Here is a 20,239-nt window from a genome sequence, read left to right on the forward strand (position 1 = left end):
CTGCGGAATATGATCTTCAGCTCAAAACTTTCTGATAGAGTCTGAATCGGGAATACGCACAAAATATCCAAGAACAACTTGTGGTTGCATCAATATAACCGTGACACAAGAATAGTACATTCATTGGACATTACGTAGTACAAGTCTCGATTATCTTGCAATCAGTGACTCACTCAAATCTACATACAGGAGGAAGCTATGGAACTTATCAAAGGCCTGAGAAACATTTCAGCCTCCAATCCATTCATTGGGGCCCCTTTCTTCTCTTCAAAACAAAATGATTCAAGCACCTTAAAATTACACAAACGTCTCTTACGATCTCCCCCTTCCCCTGAAACCACCACCCCTAGGAGGACCACCTCTCCCACCCCTTGGGCCACCCCTTCCTCGGAAGAAGCTGCGCCGCCGCCGCCTCTGCCTCCACCACGGCCTCTGCCCCGGCCTCCAGCTCTAGAAGCTTGTGGCTGACCCCTGCAACAGCAACCAACCAATCATGTTCAATTTGATTGAATTCCAATGACCCCAGAACATTAACCAGCAATGTCAGCATGGCATATACAAGTATAAAGCTTAAGCAACCACTGCAGTTGATAGTGAGATTGATGTTTGGATAGAAACGAAACCATAGTTTTAAAAATAATTTTATAATATACGAAATAAATATATAAAAAAAGTTGTCTCGACTTGAGTAAAAGCACAATTTAAAAGTGCTTCTTGGGTGATCCAAACACCCCCTTAGCCACACAAGTCACAGAGAGCCGATTGTATAGTACAGAATTGCATCAATGAAAAGGGAGAGACTGTAAAAATTAAACAAAAACAGCAGGACAATGCCATCTAGGTTTATAATAGCACATCTAGGCAAAAGGACCTAGCCCACCATCTAGCTACTACGGTAAGGGACAAAGGATCCCGCTTGATAAATAATTATCCAATAGTCAAAGGATAATCCCTTCCACCCAGCTATTACATTGCATCCCCATGTCAAAGCTTCCTGAACCAACTGAAGCAAGCAAGGATTATAAGGATCAGAGTACAAGCATCCCTTGCTTAAGGCTGTATAGAGGTAAAACAGTAGCTGCTTAAGGCTCCACTTATCAAGGATTTCACTTGGAAGATCTTGTGAAGTTAGCAGCAAGAGTCTCACAAATAAAAAAACATCGTAAACCTTTTCCTAGTTCCTTTCATATCCATGAAAATTGTTAACAGTATGAAACATTAAAAACTATGAATAGACTGTAAGTCTCGCAAGGAAGAACCCCACTCCCAAGGTGCGAAATGAATGAGATCAAAGCATTCAAATACATGAGAAATGACTTGAAAAATGAGAAAGAATGCCGTTTTGATATACTTTCTCACATGGATAGATGATCATACATGACATTCCAGCAAGTCCATAAAGATAAACAAAATCCGGGATGTACAGGGTAAAGCAACCAATAAAGGAACTCAAAAATCAAGCTCACCCGTTCATTCCCAACAAAGCAGACCATTGATCAAATCATAGTATAATTACTAGTTTTCCTTCTCCTAGTTAGAGAAAAATACTACATAAATACATCAGGGGACGGGCAAAACCAAAGTAACTAAGTTTACATCGTATTTAACATCATCGTATTTTATAAGCCTCCACCTACCAGGTAAAGTTAAAATTAGAAAATAGCATAGGATATTGGAAATCACAAATTCAAATATTTATGAAATGTTGGAAATCACACTAATTGTGGAGTGAACGAGCAGGTTATTTCTGCAATGAGATGTAAGAGAAACATACTTGGGTTGTGGAAGAAATCTAGCAAGAGGCAACAATTTCCTTGGATCAATATAAAACTTGTCTCCAGATGAATACGAAGTTGCCACAATCCCTTCCATCATCTTGATTGAAAAATACTGCAACAGTGCAATTGAATACGAAATTATATCTCACTTCTAAAAATAGACAAAACACTAGAAGAAATCAACAAGCCAAAACAAAGAACAAGAACTCACAGCTCATTTATGGGGCCAAATATTTCATCAACTTTTCCAATCTGAGTCATATTCTGCAGATATAGAGGAGCATTAAACATGGGAACTTTTTCATTTGTGAGCCTTGTAACTGCGTCTCCCTCGCATGCATGTAGAAATGTTGAGACCTCTGCACATGTCAAAGAACCTCTTTAAAATACAGTGCTCATTGGCTCACCCAAGAGGCTTGGAAAAAAGAAAAATAAGTACAATTGTTTTTTTCCCCCTTCGGCGGGTGTAAAATCCGTAAAAAACGAGTTGGACACTGGCCGTAGGCCGTGGTGTTCAATTGCTTCTAGAAGCAAGGGAATTTGAATAGCCAGTGAATAGCTTCCGATCATCATTCCATGCGATTTCCTAGAACCAAAATTGAAAACAGGCCACGACACTTTCTTCAACGCAAAACACGGAATTTGACAACGTATCCTAGTTCCTAGAAGGTCGAGGCGACAAACCTATTACTTCGGTGGGCAGGCCTTCATCACGAAAGCCGCCTCCACCACGACCGCCGCCGCCACGGCCACCTCTTCCTCGGCCACTATCACGGCCACCTCTAAATCCGCCGTCGCGACCGCCCCTCGGAGGTCTCATCTTTCGCAAATCAAAAGGTCTACAACAGTAGCCGGCCAGTGCGCCGTCATGGCTTAGTAGTGTTTTTTTTTTTTTGTGACCGGGGCTTAGCAGGGTTTAGGGTTTTACATCTTTGCGGCTAGACACTAAAGCTTACTTGGGTCAATTTTAAACCCCAAATAATGGTTGGGCTACAAATTGGGCTCCTACTTAGACTGGACTAAAAGAAGATAATCTAATTTTTGGAGTCTTCAGAAATTCCTCATCTGCGAAGAATGAAAAACATTGACCAAAAAACATTGGAAACATCCAAAAATTTCATCAGCAACGTATGCATATGTTTCCCATTTAGCAGTTAAATTTTTCTCTCAAAATCTGTTTTTCAGTTGAATATTCGAGATGAACACAGCAGTCACACCCACCTTCCTTAATACATGGGCAGTTTTCTTCAGCATTGCACGAGGGAAATGTTTTGGACCTTCTTTAATGCACGGGTAGTTTTTTTAAGCATTGCACGAGAGATTTAACGTTATTATTGGTACCATGAAATACAATGAATATGGAAGGCGTATGCTAACTTTGCGAAGCATTTAAGATTATTTTTGGCACAAAAAGCATGTATATTTTAGGCTAAGCACATGCAACACATTTTAATTCAAGACAAGCAAACGTAAGCACTTTGTCGATGGCAAATACACCCCAGACAAACACACCTCATTACACATGGTCAGTTTTCTGAGACAACCAGTTATTCCCAAAAGATTTACATGTCATAGTGGAAACTAAAAGCACACAAGGAAAACACGAATGCGGAACTTCACAAACTTCATTTGACCAGGATATTCAAAAGCAGCCCCAAAAACCAACCAATGAAAAATGGCTTTTCATGTATTTTAATCGATTGTATTAAACTTCTTGCTTAGCATTAAGCTAGCATATTAAAGTGAGACAACTTGATATGGTCTAACGTCACTCACGTAGAAACACCTAGAGCCTTAGTTGGAACGAACTTTGAGGAAAAAGGGAACTTGCAAGAGCTTCAAAACCCAAGGCAATCATATATGGAGCTGAAAGATGGTAAAGAAATATATATCATTACATACAAAATCGCAAATTGTTTGAAGCACATTCACGGAACAAGGCCGATTAGCCAGCCTTTCTATTACATCAGAATACTTTTAACTGATCTTTTCCCATTGGCCGGAGTTGGTTGGGGTACATCAAATATGCTATCCCATTCCATTTTTGTTCTTTACCAATTAATGAGGAAAAATTCGTCAGGAAGGCCCGGGATCCCCATCAATAACTGAGGGCAAAAGAAAAGCAACCCATTCCATCTTAATGTTTCTCATAAGCCCTCTCACCTTTCTGATTTTGATTCCTTTCTTCCAAGGATATGCCAAAATTCATGTCCCAGAAACTAGCACACAGTCCGCCCGTAACAAATTGATGCAATATAGAGATTCTTGGACCATTTTTCCTGCAAAACCAGCACATCAGCTATTACTATTACCACTTTAGTAAAAGGGGAGGCAACACAGTGATATTACAATATTGCAGTTTCAGAATATTTTTATCATTTTAAACTACTTTTTCGAGGGCAGGATTTATATGCTATCACCTGCTGACACGTTTGTCAAGAATACTAAAACAACAAACCAACATCTAATGGATATAATGGAAATAATTGAATACCTTTACGTGGGTGCTAGGGAAGGCAGAGGTGCGCAGAGTCTCTTGAGTTTCGTCAAGCAGCTTGCGTTTTGGTATGCTCAGTATAAAAGCTGCCTGATCAGCAGTAGCAGCCATGGATGTTATCCGGTAGCCATTTTCCCATCGTCGGTGTATTCCTTCGCTTGGATATAGAAAGTCAAGCTCCACAACCTTGCATCATTATAATAGGAAATGGATGATTAGTTTAATGAGTCAGGTAAAAGAAAATTAATTAAAAACCGAAAATCAAGATTAAAAAACTTTATATACCTGGTCAGAATACCCAGCATTCCTGGACATTACAACACCCCAGCGACTGCCAGCAGTAGTCATGGAGGTAACATGGAATCCTTCTTTCCACTTCTTATTAATCCATTTGAAGGGAAATGATTCACTCACTTTGTAGGATTGCTGTGTGTAAGGAGTTCCTACAATGAAAGAACATCATGAGATCAGAAGGTCTTGTCCTATGAGCCAATTAAAGAGGTGAAATAATTTTTATAATTAACTTCCATTGCAAGCCTAACATAAGCTTCACAGCTGACAAACCCACCCACCTCACCTAAAAGAATCAAGGAGGGAAAATAAATAAGAACCCAGAAAATTTAGTCTAGCTTAAGGCATTGGCGACTAGTTGGTGATTCAGTACCGAATCAACAAGCATTATTCAACACATTGCATTTAACGCCGCTGGCTTTTTTCCAACCCCCCCCCCCCCAAAAAAAAAAAAAGTTCATGACGTAAACCCTGATTATAATCATACAGAAGCTGGCTTTGTGATTTGTCAGCCTTCCTAACTGAATCAAATCATTTCAACGGAGAAACCTCAGGTGAATGTCGCAATTAACCATGAAAGTCAGGTCCAGAGTTCATCAACCTAAAATTTTGTTAATAGAGAAAAACAGAAGCCCATCCTATGGGCTATTGGCCCCAAGAAGAGAAAGAAACTAGAGAGAAAGGGAGAAAAATGATTGACACCTCCACAGTGCTTTCTAAACCACAAAAACTAGTTGAACGTGAATTATAAAAATGGTAATACAGATTACCAAGCCTAGCAATGTGTTCTAACCAATTCCTATCAAATTTGTCTCAAAGGCAAATAATGGCCCCCATAAATATAAGTTTGCAAAGTATAATCTAGAGAACAAAGGACAACGCAATACCGGTGAAAGGATTCAGGAAATGTAGACAAATCACGCAAGAGCACCAAAGGCAAGCAACAATTGTTGAAAAAATTATGGAATGGGTTAAAGCACTCTATAAATAAACAGTATAAAAGAGCATAAAAAAAACAAATGAGGGTAGAAGATAGCGTATGCATCCCTAATAAAATGATAGAAGAAAAGGGAAGCACAGATAGTTAACCCTTTGACATGACGACCAAGGAACTCCCATTAGTTGCACCAGCTATTGAACTGATATAATAATTTTTCTCCCACTGTTCCATAATCCAGTCCTGATGGAAATCCAATTACCATCATGTCAATATCAATAATACTATAGTCATGCATGATTGTATAAAAGATTAAACAGATATATCATGGAACCACCTTATGCAGGAAGACAGGTGACAATTCATACACCTGGGAAGAAAAACCTGTTCCTGCATCCATGATTAGGGCCCACAGATTTGATGAGGAGGCCACAGAGCTGATATACAACCCATCCTCATTACCCTTGTCTACATGCTGACGAAGTCTTGTGTCTGCCACATTGTAATGGTACCTACACCCACGGAACAATCATTAAGGCCAAGCCAGGGGAACTCTATCAATACCAGCTAATGCATAAAATTGGAAAGTCTAACTAAGACAATTCCGGGAGTCATGCTAGGAATGACAAAGCATCACTGCTACCTTTTAGATTATTAGTAATAAGCAATATCACGCCATAAATGCAATACCAGAGAAGCGAGATTAAAAGATCAAAATCTATTAAACCCATCTGTAAGTATGATGCAAAAACAACTTTCAAAATTGTTACAACTCATCCATAGTTTATCCCTTCAAACTAATTTGCCGTTGAAAAAAGAAACAAAAAAAAAAGGTGTACCAAGAATAAAACCATAAACCTTTCTGGTATCCTATGAATAAACTTTTTAAGGTGTAACTTCACAATATTTCTTTCCTACCCATATCAAAAGTAAAACAATATTTCTTTCCCACCCATATCAAAAGTAACCAATTTGTCAAACTTTTTCATATGATAATATACTTGCATGTCATGATTAGTTTTTTTTAATTAAACATGCCAAATTGAGTAGAATGTCTAATAAACCTTTGCTTCATGGGACGACGTGCATTATAGACTGAAATCCACTGTGTAGCAGGACTCCCCATGCGTACTTTCTTCTTTGGCTGCTCATCTTCTTCCAGGTTAATAAGCATCCTCCCACGCTTTTGTCCAACCTATTTGTGCACATAGACATGGAGGAGGTTAGCATTCAGATATTAAACTCATCACTGAAATCAATGAAAACGAACATAAAAACAATGAAGACAGAGCTGTCACTACAACCTTTAAAGCTCCATCAATTCTGATCGGTCTCATTGGTACACATGGTTCAATCAAGCTTTCAAAAAAAGATATAAGCTTGGAATAATTTGGCTCTTCATCAAATCTCATGTTAGTAACAGCTTCAAGGAACTGTTTGAATGGGGCGGGACAAAGGCAACACATTAACTCCGGAGAAGTGGACATCTTCTTCTTACAGACAAGAAAACTTTTATTGTCACCCTGTATATAGGTCAAAAGAACGGACAACATTTATATAAAACCAAACCTTGGACGAATCAATATATTAAGCAGTAAGAATTTATATAAAAATGCACCTGATAACCCTGCCACGGTAACCTCCCTTTTATGAGAAATATTAGCGTGTAGGCCAGTGACTCAAGATCATCCCTTCGACTTCCTGTCCTACCTAAATGTGCATGCACGCTGGCATACCTTATTGTTCCCCTATGAACAAAAGCCATATAATCAATATATAAAGAATAAAATAGACATGTTAACCTCAAATGACATATGTACGAACCTGAAAATATCAGGTCTCTGGTCATAGTCAACATGCTGACCAGATGATGCATCCTTCCATCTTGAAGCTGAAGATGACACATGGAAGGAATTATATATCAAATAATTCCAAATACTTAAAACCTTCTATTGGTAGAGTAGCACAAGTTAATCACTATGTAAAAAGTAGAAACAGGACTTGTCAGGAAGGAAAGCATACCCAACCCAAGATCAATAAGATATAGCTTCTTCTCATCAGCCGTTCCAGGTTGACCAAGTAAAAAGTTTTCTGGTTTTACATCTCCGTGCACAAACCTTGTTTGATGAAAAGATTTTTTTGGGTTTGCAAAAGCAATCAGTCATAACTATTCAAAATAACAGGAAGTATAAACCCTACAGAGAAGAAAGATATTAATGAGATTTACCCTTTCATGTGGAGCTTCTCAAGAATTGATATTGCTTCCACAGCAATGCAGGCAACCATATTTGGTGACATCCTGTCCAGAAGGTAAGGAATTATTCAGGAAAAACGTAAAGAAACTGAAACCATGCAAAGTGCATGTATAAATTGCAAAGAGAGGGGGCAGGTCAAATCTTACGATTGGCTAAGTGAATTCCATACATCCCAAAGACTGGGTCCAAGCATGTCCATGACCTGCAATGTTTATTTTTCCTTTAGACACTATGAAGCAAGTCCAGGATATAGAAATCTCAAATCATATCTCACCAGAATATAGAAATCTCCTTGTCGACCCTTGTAATGAACCCAGGGAATGCCATAACACCCATTCAAAGTACTGACAGATTACAAGAAGCCAGAAGAGAGAATCAACATATATATATATATATATATATATATAAATTAAAGCCACATTGTACAGAGAGTCATGAATAGTGCGGCATCCAGACTTAAATTCTATGCAACGCGCACGGCCCAATATCTAGTTAGAAAACAAAAACTAACAATTGAAGCTTGAAAGAAATAAGCTTCACAAACCTGTTCAGACACAAAACATAAATTACTTACTTGTAGACCTGCCACTCATAAGGAGGTCCATAATTGCAACCTTTACTATTTCTGTGCTCAAACTTCAGTGCAACCTGCAAACACAGTTCAAATAAGGAAACGAGCGGAGAGGCATCATATATCACATAACTAATATTAAATCAACACACTGAAAGAGAGAAGAAACTTCAAAATCATACCTCAATTGCATCAGGACCTGTCCGATCAGAGCCACCACTTACCCTTCTGCCGACATACACTTGACCGAAACCACCCTTACCCAATTTCCTTTCAATCTTGTACATTGGAGAAGTACCAACTTGAACCTGAATCAACGAAAAAAGTAACCATCTTAGATTAGAAACTCAGAGATCTATATTAAATAGATGTTAAGAACGTTAATCACAATGCTGTTCAAGATAAATTCAATACACACATTATGGCACAATATTATTTATGAAATATCTAAAATCAAAGAGACCATCACTAATTCAAGCTTCCAGAACAGTCCAAACATTATTTGATTCAGTTCGAAAAATTCTTAAAACTGGGAATTTGACAAGAAAATCATAAACGTGACAACTATAGTCTATTCATTAAAGACCATAGAAGTCTAAGTTATTATGACTGAAAATAGTGCCTTTGCATCATTAATTTAGGAAATAAACTAATGCAACTAACATAAGGAACATGCAATCAAGCGATACCCTCTCAGGAATAGGGGTCGTGGTAGCTTCCTCTTCAGCTCCAACCACCTTGTCTGCACTTCCACCTTCCATCACAATTTTATTGTTGGCCGCTGCCTCAACACGTAGGGGTTCTGGGGCTCCTAGTCCAACTTGATCAGGCAGGACCTCACAAGGTTCAGGGTCAAGATTAATTAATCTTACTCCCCGACCTCGACCAGCTGCAGTTCGCCTTGTGGGTACCGCTGGTGAAGGTCCTTTTGCTACAGCTGTGGCATTACCACGTCCTCTTCCACCTCCAACCCTCCTCCTGGCTCTAGTTGGAGCAGGTTGTGCACAATTCTCTCCTTGATCAACAGGCAGTGGGGCAGGCTGAAGATCACCAAGTCGTTTCGATCTTCTAGCTCCACTTCTCAACTCTGGCATCCTCTCCCCATTCAAATCATAACCCACTTGAGTCGCCCCAGAGACAGCAGAAAACCTCTGCAATGAAATAAACTAAGGTAAATAGATAAATAAGTTCAGAGCATATAATGAGAAAACCTATCAGCAATAGGAGCAGGAAACCCGAAATTAATTAGAAGAATTATCTGATACGTATATTGATTAATCATATCTGAAAAGGGGGGGAACATCTACGAAGCTGGCATTTTGCTTGAGTTTGATGACATGCAAGACAGTAGAGTGCTGAAAAAGCAGTAGGTACCGGGAAAAGATGCTACTGGAAGCAAATATACCACACAGCCAAACAACAAAAAGAATGTACCTAAAACCATATAAGGAAAACGTCCCTTCCTGGATTCAATCACGGCATATACTTATTATAACAACTTTTCTCGGTCATCAGTTCAAACTATTTCGCAGAAAATCAATGGGTGAACAAAAGAAATCCAAAATAACTAGCCTAAGGGAATTCATGTACATAATAGATGATATGATGTCATAGCTACCACTTCGGTCAATCATTTTATCTGAAGAAGCGGCAGTAACAACGCACATATAAAATGAATTTTCATTATCAAAGATTATTCAACAACAGAGGAAGAACAACAATCTTCAACCCGATCACTGATGCCTGGAAAAAAAGTTCTAAAATAAATAAGATACACAAAAATTTCACAACCGACCATCAAATTAGCTCAAGTGAGCAACAATATCTCATGCACAGATTGGCGAGAAAAAATATTTCTTTTGGGCAAAAAAATTCCGACCATAAATACTTCCTTTTTTTGGGGACAAACCGACCACAAACACTGACAGATCGGTCTGGCAAGCTGAAAAACAGAACGATCGGAGGCAACAATCAAAGAAGGCGAGTGAAAAGGAAAACAAACCGAGGACGATCGGAGTCGGATCCTTGTATTTCAGTGGAGAAAATAAAACGGCACACGCAATTAACGCATTACGAGAGAGAAGCTTTGTTTTTTTCCCCAGGCAGTGAAGCTATGGCGAAGGCATCGCGGAATTTAGGGTTGAGGAGACGAAAGCCTGCAAGTATTAGGTGGAGATATGGTTTAGAGCCTTTTTTGGTGTAGAAATGATGTGGAGGACAAGGGGAATGCGGTAATGGTGAGTCTCTTGTTTCTTTTCCCTTCCCACTATGTTTTCTATCGATTGTGTTATTGTGTATGTGACAGGGGAAATAATAAGAATAAAATATCAAAATATAATTATATGTATATATTTATATTTATATTGAACATGGAACTGTGGCTTTGTGATGGCCAAAAGGATATTATGTTTTCTATTATTGCATTTTTTATTATGCTTTATTTTTAAGTAATAAAAAACCGTAATAATTATAAAGTAAATATTTTGTGCTGCATTCTTGTTAATAAAACTGGTTTTTTTTTTCCAATTAGAAATAATGAAGCCTAGTATTAGCACGTGTCATATTTTTTCCTATCTGCATACAACGTGTGAGCTCGGACGCAACGCCCTAATAAGCTCCCAAAAATAGGTAAAAATCTTATTGGGCAGATCTTAGGGTTCACTCTGAGTTAGTGGAGATTTGTGGTTTTTTTTTTTTTTTGAACTTGTTGAGTTTTATTTTTGTTTGTCAGGTAAGTGATCGATTGCCATGAGGTAAGAGTTTAAATTTCAACATTAACGGTAACTAAGGAATAAAGAAACGCGCTAGTAAAACTCAACAACGTTAAGTTGGCAGGGGGAAAAAAAAAAAAAAACTCAACAACGTCAAATATATTTGAAGGGATGTGAAATTTAATTTCTGAAAATGCAATGGTGCTGAAATTTCAAAGGCGTCCATTGAACAGGTGCCAAGTGTATAAACACAAATTAAACATTGAGGATGTTGATTAGGAAGACGATGCAGGCCAAACAGGCTTTGACGCTGATTATGAAAGCAACTGTGTGGCTAAGCCGCCAACAAGGAAAGTGTTGCGCTTATGATCATCCGTCCACTTTTATGTTTATAGTAAGAACTGAGTTGAAGTGTGTATCAAGTCAATGCTCATTTTCATTTTTAATTTTTTGGCCAGGCAATGTATTTTGACACTCATGTTCACATGCCATGTAAACAATATTTTCCTGAATTTTATAAAACATATTATGAACTCGTTTACATTCAATTTTTTAAGAAAAAATCTGATGTTCATCTCTAAAAGTGCTTTTTAAGTATACCAAACCCCTCATACATGTAGATCTCTCTAGCATCAAATATTATATACTATTTTCGGTCTTAATTATAAGATTTCGGCTGTAGTCTACAAATAAGGTATTATAATTAAGATCGGAGATAGTATTAATTATGCATATTTCATTGATTTTAATTAGAAATGTGACTATTTCATATTAACAGTTATTAATTAATCAAATAAACCAAGGTTCTCCGCCCTTTGCAAGTTCAAATGGCTTCTATTCTTTGAAATTTGATCCTGTTGAAAGAGTTCAAAGCCAGATGTGCTTCGGGACTAACTTTACTTGTAAAGCAACATTCAAGGCAAAGCATACAAGTTCGAATAATCTTTGGTGAAAAAAAAGAAGCAGAAGAAGTTCGAATAAGCAGGGGAGTTCTACAGCTGGGGCCTGACAATTGGGCTCAGCGTCCATTTGGGCTCTCACTATCAACCCATCCAGCTACAGGATCCTTGGCTTACAGCTTTCTTCAGATTAAGCAAGAGTACCACTAAATCCGAACACACACTTGCGGAGGTAAGGATGAGCCTTAGCATCATGTTACTGAACGCCGTGTGTGGAAGCTGTTGACGCAGCTTCTTTCTTCTCCTCCATGGCTTCTTTTCCATCCTTATCACTCCCCAAATTAAACTTAGTTAAGGCCTCCTCTGCATCAACTTCCGCCCCCACTCTCACTACTCCAGAGGCCCTTACTGAGAAATTTGGTAGGAAAGGCATCAAGTTCTTGGAATCCGATAACACCCCCATTGTTGAGCTCACTGTTAGAAATGGCAGCTCCTTGAGATTGCAAATACCAGATGCTCATGTCACTTCCTACAAACCAAAAGTCTATTGGAAAGATGATGGCTTCGAGGAGGTCTTATACACACTTCCAGCTGGTGGTGGAACATGCTCTTCCAAACATAAGGGTGGGATTGGTTTGGTCTTGAATGAAGTGTTAGAACCCGGAGCTAAAGAGTCACTTCCCTCTGCTTTAGATTGGACTGTCAGTGATGTTGATTCTGATGCCATTGATGCTCTTCAGGTAAATCATTTTAATTCCCCCCCCTTTTCCTCTGTTTCTGAATTATTGATTGCCAAATGGTACTCTGTTCCTCTATGTTTTCATCCCAACCACGTTAAAAGTCTTAACCTTTGGCGCTAAGAGTCAGAAATTGAAAGCCGGTTTTTGTCAATGTTATCTTTCAGGTTGAATTGAGCTACACTAGTAGAATATTTGACATCACCTACGTTGTAACCCTGTACCCAATGAGCTTGGCCACAGCGGTCATAGTAAAGAACACAGGTCGAAAGGCTGTGACTCTGAGCAATGCCATACTTAGCCATTTTAGTTTTAAGAAGAGAGGTGGGACCGCAATCAACGGACTCCGTAGCTGCTCTTACTGCCCACACCCTCCCCCATCTTCTCCTTTTCAAATCCTGACTCCTGCTGAAGCAATGAAATCTGAGTCTCCTGGATGGCTTACCTATGAGTCTGAGGTTGAAGAGAAGCAGGGGAAGTGGTCTCAGCAGAGTGTGCCTTTCACCATTCTGGAGAATAAGATAAGCAGAGTGTATGCGGCTCCTCCAACAGAGAGATCAAAGGCATTTTATAACACTCCACCTACCAAGTATGAAACTGTTGATCAGGTAAGAACGTATAACCGATTATATGAGTTATTCATTGAAGAATTCTGTGTTTTTAACAGTTTCTGGTTTTTCCAGGGACGTGAGCTGAGCTTTAGGGTGATAAGAATGGGTTTTGAGGATATATATGTGTCTAGCCCTGGTTCATTGTCGGAGAAATATGGAAAGGACTACTTTATCTGCACTGGTCCTGCTTCAGTTTTGGTGCCTGTCACTGTAAATCCTGATGAACAATGGAGAGGAGCACAAGTTATTGAGCATGATAATCTGTAATTGAATTGATAAAATTTATGAAATGTGAAAACATATCCTTGCGGCTTCCTGTTCATTCTTCCTCCAGTTCCTCCATTCTTTTTGCCGTAGCAGGATTACCTTATTCTTCCCACAAGTTACATTCAATTAAAATACATAATGCTTGCTAAGTTTGTATATTATGTAGTCTTACATTTGTCAAACTGCAGAAGCACTCAGGATGTGATTATTTTGCTGCAGCTATAAGAAATGTAGAGATTCGATCCGAATGTCTATGTCTAAGCGACATAAATGTCATCTCTAATGAACAAATGTCTCTAGAGTCTTAGCCAGAGAAAGCTGGTCAATTAGAGAAACGAACAAGAAGAATAAGCATGGACGATGCCTGCATCATTTCGGGATTTCTCTTATTCACATCATTATTATGCTTCCAGCAAAATTGTGATCATTCACTCAACCACTGCTGTCATAGCATGGAACAGAACTATTCTCATGAAAGTGCTTTTAAGTCCTCATATTTCCATAGTTCAAAGAGAAGAATATATATCGTTTCTTTACCGGACTGTACTTGTATGCTAAGACGGTATAAACCTTAACCTTCTAATATTCAAATGGCTCCTCAGAAATGGGGCAAATTGAGTAAAGATAAACCTTTTTTGTAATGGATGATGACATTGCCGATCATATTGGTTTTCGCACTATACGCGTTGGCAGATGAAAAAGCTAAAACAACTTGTTCGAAAAGGACAAAGGCAAAGATAAATATCTTGAAATATCTAAAATGTTCACCAGAAACAACATAAGCGACAATAGCTGTCATCTTATCCACTTACACACCAATTTCTAACCAAGCCAACAAAGCCCAGAATAACTCTCTTTCCTTTGCTCCCGACTGCGTCTACTAAGCCTAACTCTGATACGAAGCATGACCATGGCTTCTCGTTCACTTTTTTGCCCTCTTAATTTCCCTCCCACATTAATCCCTACTCCTGCAAGACAAGCAACACGCGTTTGTTTCCCTTGCACTAGTTATATTCCACATAACCACCACTCCAAGAAAGAGTTTCCAATCCCATTAGTGGCTTCAGTCCCATACCAACCTCTCAATGTAGATTATCTGGAAGGAGAATTCAGTGGCCATGGAGTCACTTTTGAAGGTGTTGGTGAAAGCTGCGTTGCCAAGATGGAGCTGCAAAATGGAAGCACTGCAACTCTCATGCTTCCAAGCGGATTGATAACCTCCTACAAGTCCCCGATGTGGCATGGGGAAAAGATGGAGTTGCTGCACACAGCAGTTTCAGAGGGAGAGGATGGTGAAGCCATCATTCAAGGAGGGTTGTCCCTGAACTTAAATTTTCAAACTGATGATGGCGAAGTTTCGTGGTCTCCAACAAATTGGGTGCTCCATGATATTAGAGGCAATCCTGAGGAATCAATCCAAGTCTGTCTGCCCTTATCTGATTTATCATGGTTTTTTTAGCTATTTACTCAGACAACATACTGCATAACCATTTGCAGGTAGAATTGAAAAGCAGAACATCGGAAGATGTGGTTGAATTAAAATACGTGGTGAATTTGCGAGAAGACACTTTAGGGTCAGAGCTGGAAGTTACAAACTTGAGGTCCGTGCCTATTCAGATGACAGGATCCATCCTGAGCCATCTGACAGTGAGCACACCAGATGCAACTTATGCAATGGGATTAGAAAGATCAAACTACAGCAGTAAACCACCATTTGCGTCAGAATTTTTTTTAAGCCCTCCAGATTTTAGCCAAGAAGGTTTGGGCAAAATATGGAATTTCTTGGCTCAGAAACAACTCTTTCCACGCTGGGGCGCAAAAAATCAAAACTCCAACGAAGCAGAAAGCAGCCAATTAGAAGATGATGGAGATGCCAACGATGAAGAAATGGACAACTACAAACATTTAGGAGAGCAAATAAGCCTAGTATACACAAATGCACCTCGAAGTTTTACTGTGATTGACAGGGTACGTATTCATCATTCCCTATATCTGGAAGACGTGAAACTACTATTCTCCGAAAAGATTTGCCGTAATATGATACTGGTTAGTATTAACATCTAAAAGCCTGTCCTGTGGATCAGGGAAGGAGAAATTCAGTTCTAGTGGGAAGGAATGGATTTGATGAAATGTACCTATTCAGTCCGGGCTCGAGGGTTGAAATTTACAGCAAGTATGCATACATATGTGTTGGCCAAGCAGCTGCACTGAAACCAATATTACTGAAACCTGAAGGTGTGTGGATAGGTGGCCAGCGTCTACACAATCCAAATCAATGAAATATGATAAGGTTTTCTTCGCTATTCTACAAAAACAAGTTAATTTTTTTTCCCCCCTTGTTATGGATTTTTCTTCCCTTTCTGGTTGGGAGGACGGAAAAAATATATTGTTTCCGATTACAGAGATTGCGTAGGTTGAAGTGAACGATACTATTTCCTGTTATGCCAAACGACCTGGCCGTTAATACAAGGCAGTGCAATGGTGGAAGCCCAGAATTAGGATTAGAAATATATGTAATATTTGCTGAAAAACGACCTACATGCAAGAACATTCGATAATCCTACCTCCAGTCCTCAATATAAAGATCTCTTTTGATTTTTATTTTGATTCTAAATATAAGATTCCAATCTACCTTGTCTCTCATATTTATCTATTTTTTTGGAAGGTAATTTTTATAATAATGATAATTCTAATCAATATACTTGATTAGTGAGGATATTTTAAAAAAGACAATAACTATTTATTACAAATAACCAACTTAACTAGTTTCTTTAATTTACTCAAATTAATCAACTAGTTCTTATATTAAAGACAGAGATGATACAATGAGCTTTCCTAATTGTGTGAACAAGGAGAAGGATATTTTGCGGGCCGTGGCTTCTTTTTATTATGACTTTGCGATCTTAAAAAGAAAACATAATAATTGTTAAGTAATAATAAAAAGAGTACAATATATAACAAGAGAAGCATACGACATACCATATATCTCAGTTTTTGTGCCAGGAAAAATTAATCCTTTTCTTCAAAGCATACACACTATGGATTACATCATCTAATCTGACTTTGAACTCCCCAACATTTAGGTGACACTTACGATGCTTTTGCAAAGACATACAGAACCCTCTGTTGAAAATTTTTAAAGCTGTATATCAATCATCTTTATTCTCAGCATGTACGTCAGATAGCACGCATTAAGTAGGTACAAGATAACGATCATCTTGAATGTTGATCCAAAATAGAGGAGCAACCATTGCCAGTAAAACAAAAGAAAGGCCGAAAACCAATTTCAGTTTAGACTTATGACGAGCCTTTTCAATTCGAACTGTAGTCCGAGCATCATTGCTCTTGGAAGGAACCATCTCGGGAGGCGCCAGTATGCCAGCACCAGCAGGAAGGTCTTCTGTCGATGAAACTGACTCCGGCCCACCGTGAAATTGCACATCAGCACATAAGCTTTCGTTATCATAGCCCAGATTATGTGGAAAATAATTGTGGTCATATCTAGATGTTGGGCTCCAATGCATATTGCCTGAGGATAGATTCCTCAACCTTCTACTTTGTCGCTCGGAGCAACTCGAGTTCACATCACATGGATACTGGAGAGAGTGAATATGTTTTGTAGGGGTCGCGAATATTTTAATACTCTCCGGGGTAGCCAGGGCACGTGACCTCTGAATTACAGATTTACAGAGAAGAGACATGTTACGATCTTCTCATTTCTTAACAAATGAAATCATTGAAGCTTCAGTAAAGAACAGACAAAATTTAATTTGATGTTCTGCCTAAAAAACTGAACCTTTAATGTCAACTGAAAACAAGTTCATATAGAGTACTGCAATGTGCATTACCAATTCTAGTGCGCTCCTTAAATAAATGCAAACCTTCTTCTTTGTTTTTCGTTTTTTTTTTTTTTTTGGGTAGCAAAAGGAGTGGTACATCAGTGGCCCGGGTGGCCTTAGTAAGGGCAAACTCTAGGAAGATCTTGCAAACTATTCTTTTTTGCTCAAGTACTACTAATACACTGTTAAAACCGAGTTCAATGATCAGAAACAAGAAGCCATAAACATGTGACCAGCAGATGCAATTATCTATTCCAGAATTTCAAAGAAAATATGAAAATTGGCTGAGAAACTTACTTGACTTCTGGTGTTACTTCTTAATACTACGTACTTCGGATTCAAAGACCGATGCCCAGGGTTCAAGTTCTGAGAAGCTTGATTCGTCAATATTGGCGACTCAACAATTGATTCATATCCAGGGAAATAGCCCATGATATGTGGTTCCGGTGAGAGAGATGCAGGAGAATGGTCTTCATCACCAGAAACATCTTCCCCCTCACTTCTACTTAAGTTTGACCCATCAATCGAATCATGACTGTTTACATACCTCGACTTCTTGTCAAATGCAATTTCCTCAGCAGCTTGTAAAACTTCAAATGCTGCAGCCCTAACATATTCCATTCTATCAGACTGACACTTCTCCATCGCCTCAATGATCAATTGAAGCTCGGAAAATACACTCCTGGGGTCCAAAAATTTGATCAAGCAGTTCAACATTTGAATGGATGACAAGCGCCTCTGAGAATTCCCCTCCTCATGATCAGCATTCAGTATTATTAGTCCAGATTGTATAAGCAGCCTTGCATAGGCTTCAACAATCAAAGCATTGCGCTTTGCTAAGGCCATAACTAGACCCATGTGTGAATTGGTCTGGTTGGGCTTTCCATCTAATGCCACAGCAACATTTTGACAAATCCTGCTGACCATTTCATCTGAAACAAATCGCCAGTTATCAGAGTCCACAAGAGCGTTTAAGCAAAGGGCCGCTCCTGAAGTCAGGCACCCTTGGGAACTTGATAGAGAATCTGAAAGAGGCTTACAAAGAGAACATATTACATGCCTCTTCTTCTCTTCCGGGGTTGTGGGTTCAATGCTATATCTAGCAATTGCCGAAACCACCCTTGAGCAAGCTTGATGAAGAGGGAAAGACCCCGCGCTTGAAGCTAAGGTCTGGATTATAGATTCCATGATATTGTCGACCATGGGAACAATTTTGACACCGTGAAATCGAGCGAGAACTTCATACAGTGAAATTATGAATTCTCCAGATAAGGAACTGGTTTCCTTTATTTCAGAAATTTGGTTAAGAAATACATGAATGGTCTTAGAATCCAAATCTTTCACGTATGCTTGTAACGCTTCCATCGCAGATCTTCGACCCTCTGCATCTTTTTCAAAATTTTCTATCTCTTGCCGCAGTATTGGACTGAGATTCCTCTCCATCACGGACCCCAAACTGACCAGATACCACAGTTTAATTCAAATAAAAAAGAAAAGTGACTCTCACAAATATTTCACGCTCGTTGCAGAAGATATATCAAGCAGGTATTTTATCCCAATCCACGCCAACCATTGATCCTTCAAATATTTAAGTTTCAGCACTTTCTGTAAACACTAAAAATGAATTGATTGATCATGCCAATCACAAGGTTAGCTTTTCTTCTTTGCGTATGAGCTTATTTTTCTCCAAAAATGAGAACGAAGTATCAAAACAATACATGTTTACGCTAAAATTGCTCTACTCGACGCTAAAGCAGGAAATGAAATGGAACAAGAGTTTAAAAAGTTAAAAGAGTCATGCAGGCATATGCATCTTTAGTATTTGGAAAATCTTGAAGCCCTCTTTTGCCTTCTTGAGCCTCGCTTCAACAAAAAATGACGGAGTATACAAAACGCTGAAGAAAGAGCGAAGCAGTGTGCGAGCGTGTTCTTGATTTCATTGCAATGAAGAGAAATTCCTTATAAAACAACAAATGGAAGAATATAATCACTACACAAGGGTTAGCACATAGCAAATCATGTAATACCACATGATCAAATAACAAATCGTCGTTCCACGAATTAGGCATGGCAAAATCATCAAGTTCGAAAGCATCAAACTGTTGAAATAGATCTCATAACCCATTTTTTTTTCAATAAAAAAACTCAAATTATAGCCGAAAAGACGAAACAAGAGGCTCATAATTGGCACCAAGTCTGTATTCGAGAGTGGAAAAGAACATACTTTGGTGACAGTGCTGCAGCACAAAGCATAAGAAAGGGTTCAGATGAACAGGAAAAATCACTCCAAGACGATGGCGAATGACCAATCCCTTATTTTGCAGATTAAAGGATAATGGCTCCAACCCTGCTCTGTTTCTTTCCTAGTTCGTAGATTACAAGCGGACGTCGTAAAGTAGATGAATCCTTCACCGAAATCATACTGAGCCGAAGATCGTGGAAGCAGAGTTTTAGCCCCACATTGAGCTACGGCAGTGGCTTGTGCTTCAATGGTAGTTGCTAAGATTTCAAGTTCGAGCCTTGGAGGTGCGAGGGAAAGAACGGAGAGGACTCGCGCCGGAGGTGATAAAATTTCAGGCAAAACGTTGCGTTTCATGCCATCGTCTGGAGACGCGGCGAAGCGTGAAACGTCCGATGAAAGTTGGTGCCAGGATTTCATTGATTGTAATGTATTCTAACCTGGAAATGACCAGTTCCAAATGCACGGGTTTAGAATTTCGGACGTAACGAGTTTCAAAATCTTTTCTCAATATCCCGCCGCTATCCCTCCTTGGAGTGCTTGGACGATAATGCCCTCAACATTTCTCCGGTGCACACTCGTTACGTTCTGCGGCTCTTCGAACTTT

The 20,239-nt window shown here is 39.0% G+C and overlaps 4 protein-coding genes and 1 pseudogene across 8 annotated transcripts; 2 read left to right on the forward strand and 3 right to left on the reverse strand.

The window, feature by feature from the left end:
* Positions 1-64: 64 nt before the first annotated feature.
* Positions 65-2,652, reverse strand: LOC114736486 (putative H/ACA ribonucleoprotein complex subunit 1-like protein 1; annotated as a pseudogene).
* A 963-nt stretch (positions 2,653-3,615) lies between these two features.
* Positions 3,616-10,588, reverse strand: LOC114736487 (casein kinase 1-like protein HD16). Of its 2 annotated transcripts, none has more exons than XM_028924329.1 (17): positions 10,332-10,588; positions 9,019-9,495; positions 8,512-8,637; positions 8,333-8,406; positions 8,033-8,102; positions 7,905-7,960; positions 7,731-7,802; positions 7,526-7,620; positions 7,328-7,394; positions 7,122-7,251; positions 6,808-7,026; positions 6,568-6,698; positions 5,841-6,015; positions 5,656-5,746; positions 4,561-4,718; positions 4,273-4,461; positions 3,616-4,057 (listed from the first exon to the last, which is right to left on the reverse strand). In XM_028924329.1, the coding sequence occupies exons 2-17, from the start codon at positions 9,421-9,423 to the stop codon at positions 3,998-4,000; spliced, it is 2,118 nt and encodes a 705-aa protein (XP_028780162.1). In that variant the 5' UTR covers positions 9,424-9,495; positions 10,332-10,588; the 3' UTR covers positions 3,616-3,997. The 2 variants fall into 2 exon arrangements, with proteins under 2 accessions (XP_028780162.1, XP_028780161.1); XM_028924328.1 differs by having other exon boundaries at positions 9,019-9,480; positions 10,332-10,587.
* A 1,560-nt stretch (positions 10,589-12,148) lies between these two features.
* On the forward strand, positions 12,149-13,710 carry LOC114736489 (photosynthetic NDH subunit of subcomplex B 2, chloroplastic). Its single transcript, XM_028924331.1, has 3 exons — positions 12,149-12,679; positions 12,844-13,284; positions 13,360-13,710. The coding sequence occupies exons 1-3, from the start codon at positions 12,248-12,250 to the stop codon at positions 13,552-13,554; spliced, it is 1,068 nt and encodes a 355-aa protein (XP_028780164.1). The 5' UTR covers positions 12,149-12,247; the 3' UTR covers positions 13,555-13,710.
* A 685-nt stretch (positions 13,711-14,395) lies between these two features.
* On the forward strand, positions 14,396-16,153 carry LOC114736488 (protein NDH-DEPENDENT CYCLIC ELECTRON FLOW 5). Its single transcript, XM_028924330.1, has 3 exons — positions 14,396-14,974; positions 15,052-15,522; positions 15,639-16,153. The coding sequence occupies exons 1-3, from the start codon at positions 14,459-14,461 to the stop codon at positions 15,831-15,833; spliced, it is 1,182 nt and encodes a 393-aa protein (XP_028780163.1). The 5' UTR covers positions 14,396-14,458; the 3' UTR covers positions 15,834-16,153.
* A 377-nt stretch (positions 16,154-16,530) lies between these two features.
* LOC114736491 (protein SINE1-like) lies at positions 16,531-19,920 on the reverse strand. 4 transcript variants are annotated; one of them, XM_028924335.1, is made up of 4 exons: positions 19,618-19,920; positions 18,434-18,849; positions 17,691-18,325; positions 16,531-17,225 (listed from the first exon to the last, which is right to left on the reverse strand). In XM_028924335.1, the coding sequence occupies exons 1-4, from the start codon at positions 19,644-19,646 to the stop codon at positions 16,746-16,748; spliced, it is 1,560 nt and encodes a 519-aa protein (XP_028780168.1). In that variant the 5' UTR covers positions 19,647-19,920; the 3' UTR covers positions 16,531-16,745. The 4 variants fall into 4 exon arrangements, with proteins under 4 accessions (XP_028780168.1, XP_028780165.1, XP_028780167.1 ...); XM_028924332.1 differs by having other exon boundaries at positions 17,691-18,849; positions 19,618-19,919; XM_028924334.1 differs by having other exon boundaries at positions 17,691-19,007; positions 19,618-19,919.
* Between the last annotated feature and the right edge of the window lie 319 nt (positions 19,921-20,239).

This window comes from Neltuma alba, unplaced genomic scaffold (assembly GCF_004799145.2).
Source record: "Neltuma alba isolate B1F8T4 unplaced genomic scaffold, ASM479914v2 tig00013341_pilon, whole genome shotgun sequence".
NCBI classification, from domain to species: Eukaryota; Viridiplantae; Streptophyta; class Magnoliopsida; order Fabales; family Fabaceae; genus Neltuma; species Neltuma alba.

Coding starts and splice junctions, on each gene's coding strand:
- LOC114736489 (XM_028924331.1), top strand. CDS start 12,248: ATGGCTTCTTTTCCATCCTTATCACTCCCCAAATTAAACTTAGTTAAG. Junction 12,680..12,843: donor ATGCCATTGATGCTCTTCAG/GTAAATCATTTT, acceptor GTTATCTTTCAG/GTTGAATTGAGCTACACTAG. Junction 13,285..13,359: donor AGTATGAAACTGTTGATCAG/GTAAGAACGTAT, acceptor TGGTTTTTCCAG/GGACGTGAGCTGAGCTTTAG.
- LOC114736491 (XM_028924332.1), bottom strand. CDS start 19,646: ATGCTTTGTGCTGCAGCACTGTCACCAAA. Junction 18,850..19,617: donor GCTGCAGCACTGTCACCAAA/GTATGTTCTTTT, acceptor GTATCTGGTCAG/TTTGGGGTCCGTGATGGAGA. Junction 17,226..17,690: donor GAAGTAACACCAGAAGTCAA/GTAAGTTTCTCA, acceptor TCTGTAATTCAG/AGGTCACGTGCCCTGGCTAC.
- LOC114736487 (XM_028924329.1), bottom strand. CDS start 9,423: ATGCCAGAGTTGAGAAGTGGAGCTAGAAGATCGAAACGACTTGGTGAT. Junction 7,252..7,327: donor CAGAGACCTGATATTTTCAG/GTTCGTACATAT, acceptor TTTTGTTCATAG/GGGAACAATAAGGTATGCCA. Junction 6,016..6,567: donor CGTCGTCCCATGAAGCAAAG/GTTTATTAGACA, acceptor CCGTGGGTGTAG/GTACCATTACAATGTGGCAG.
- LOC114736488 (XM_028924330.1), top strand. CDS start 14,459: ATGACCATGGCTTCTCGTTCACTTTTTTGCCCTCTTAATTTCCCTCCC. Junction 14,975..15,051: donor ATCCTGAGGAATCAATCCAA/GTCTGTCTGCCC, acceptor AACCATTTGCAG/GTAGAATTGAAAAGCAGAAC. Junction 15,523..15,638: donor GTTTTACTGTGATTGACAGG/GTACGTATTCAT, acceptor CCTGTGGATCAG/GGAAGGAGAAATTCAGTTCT.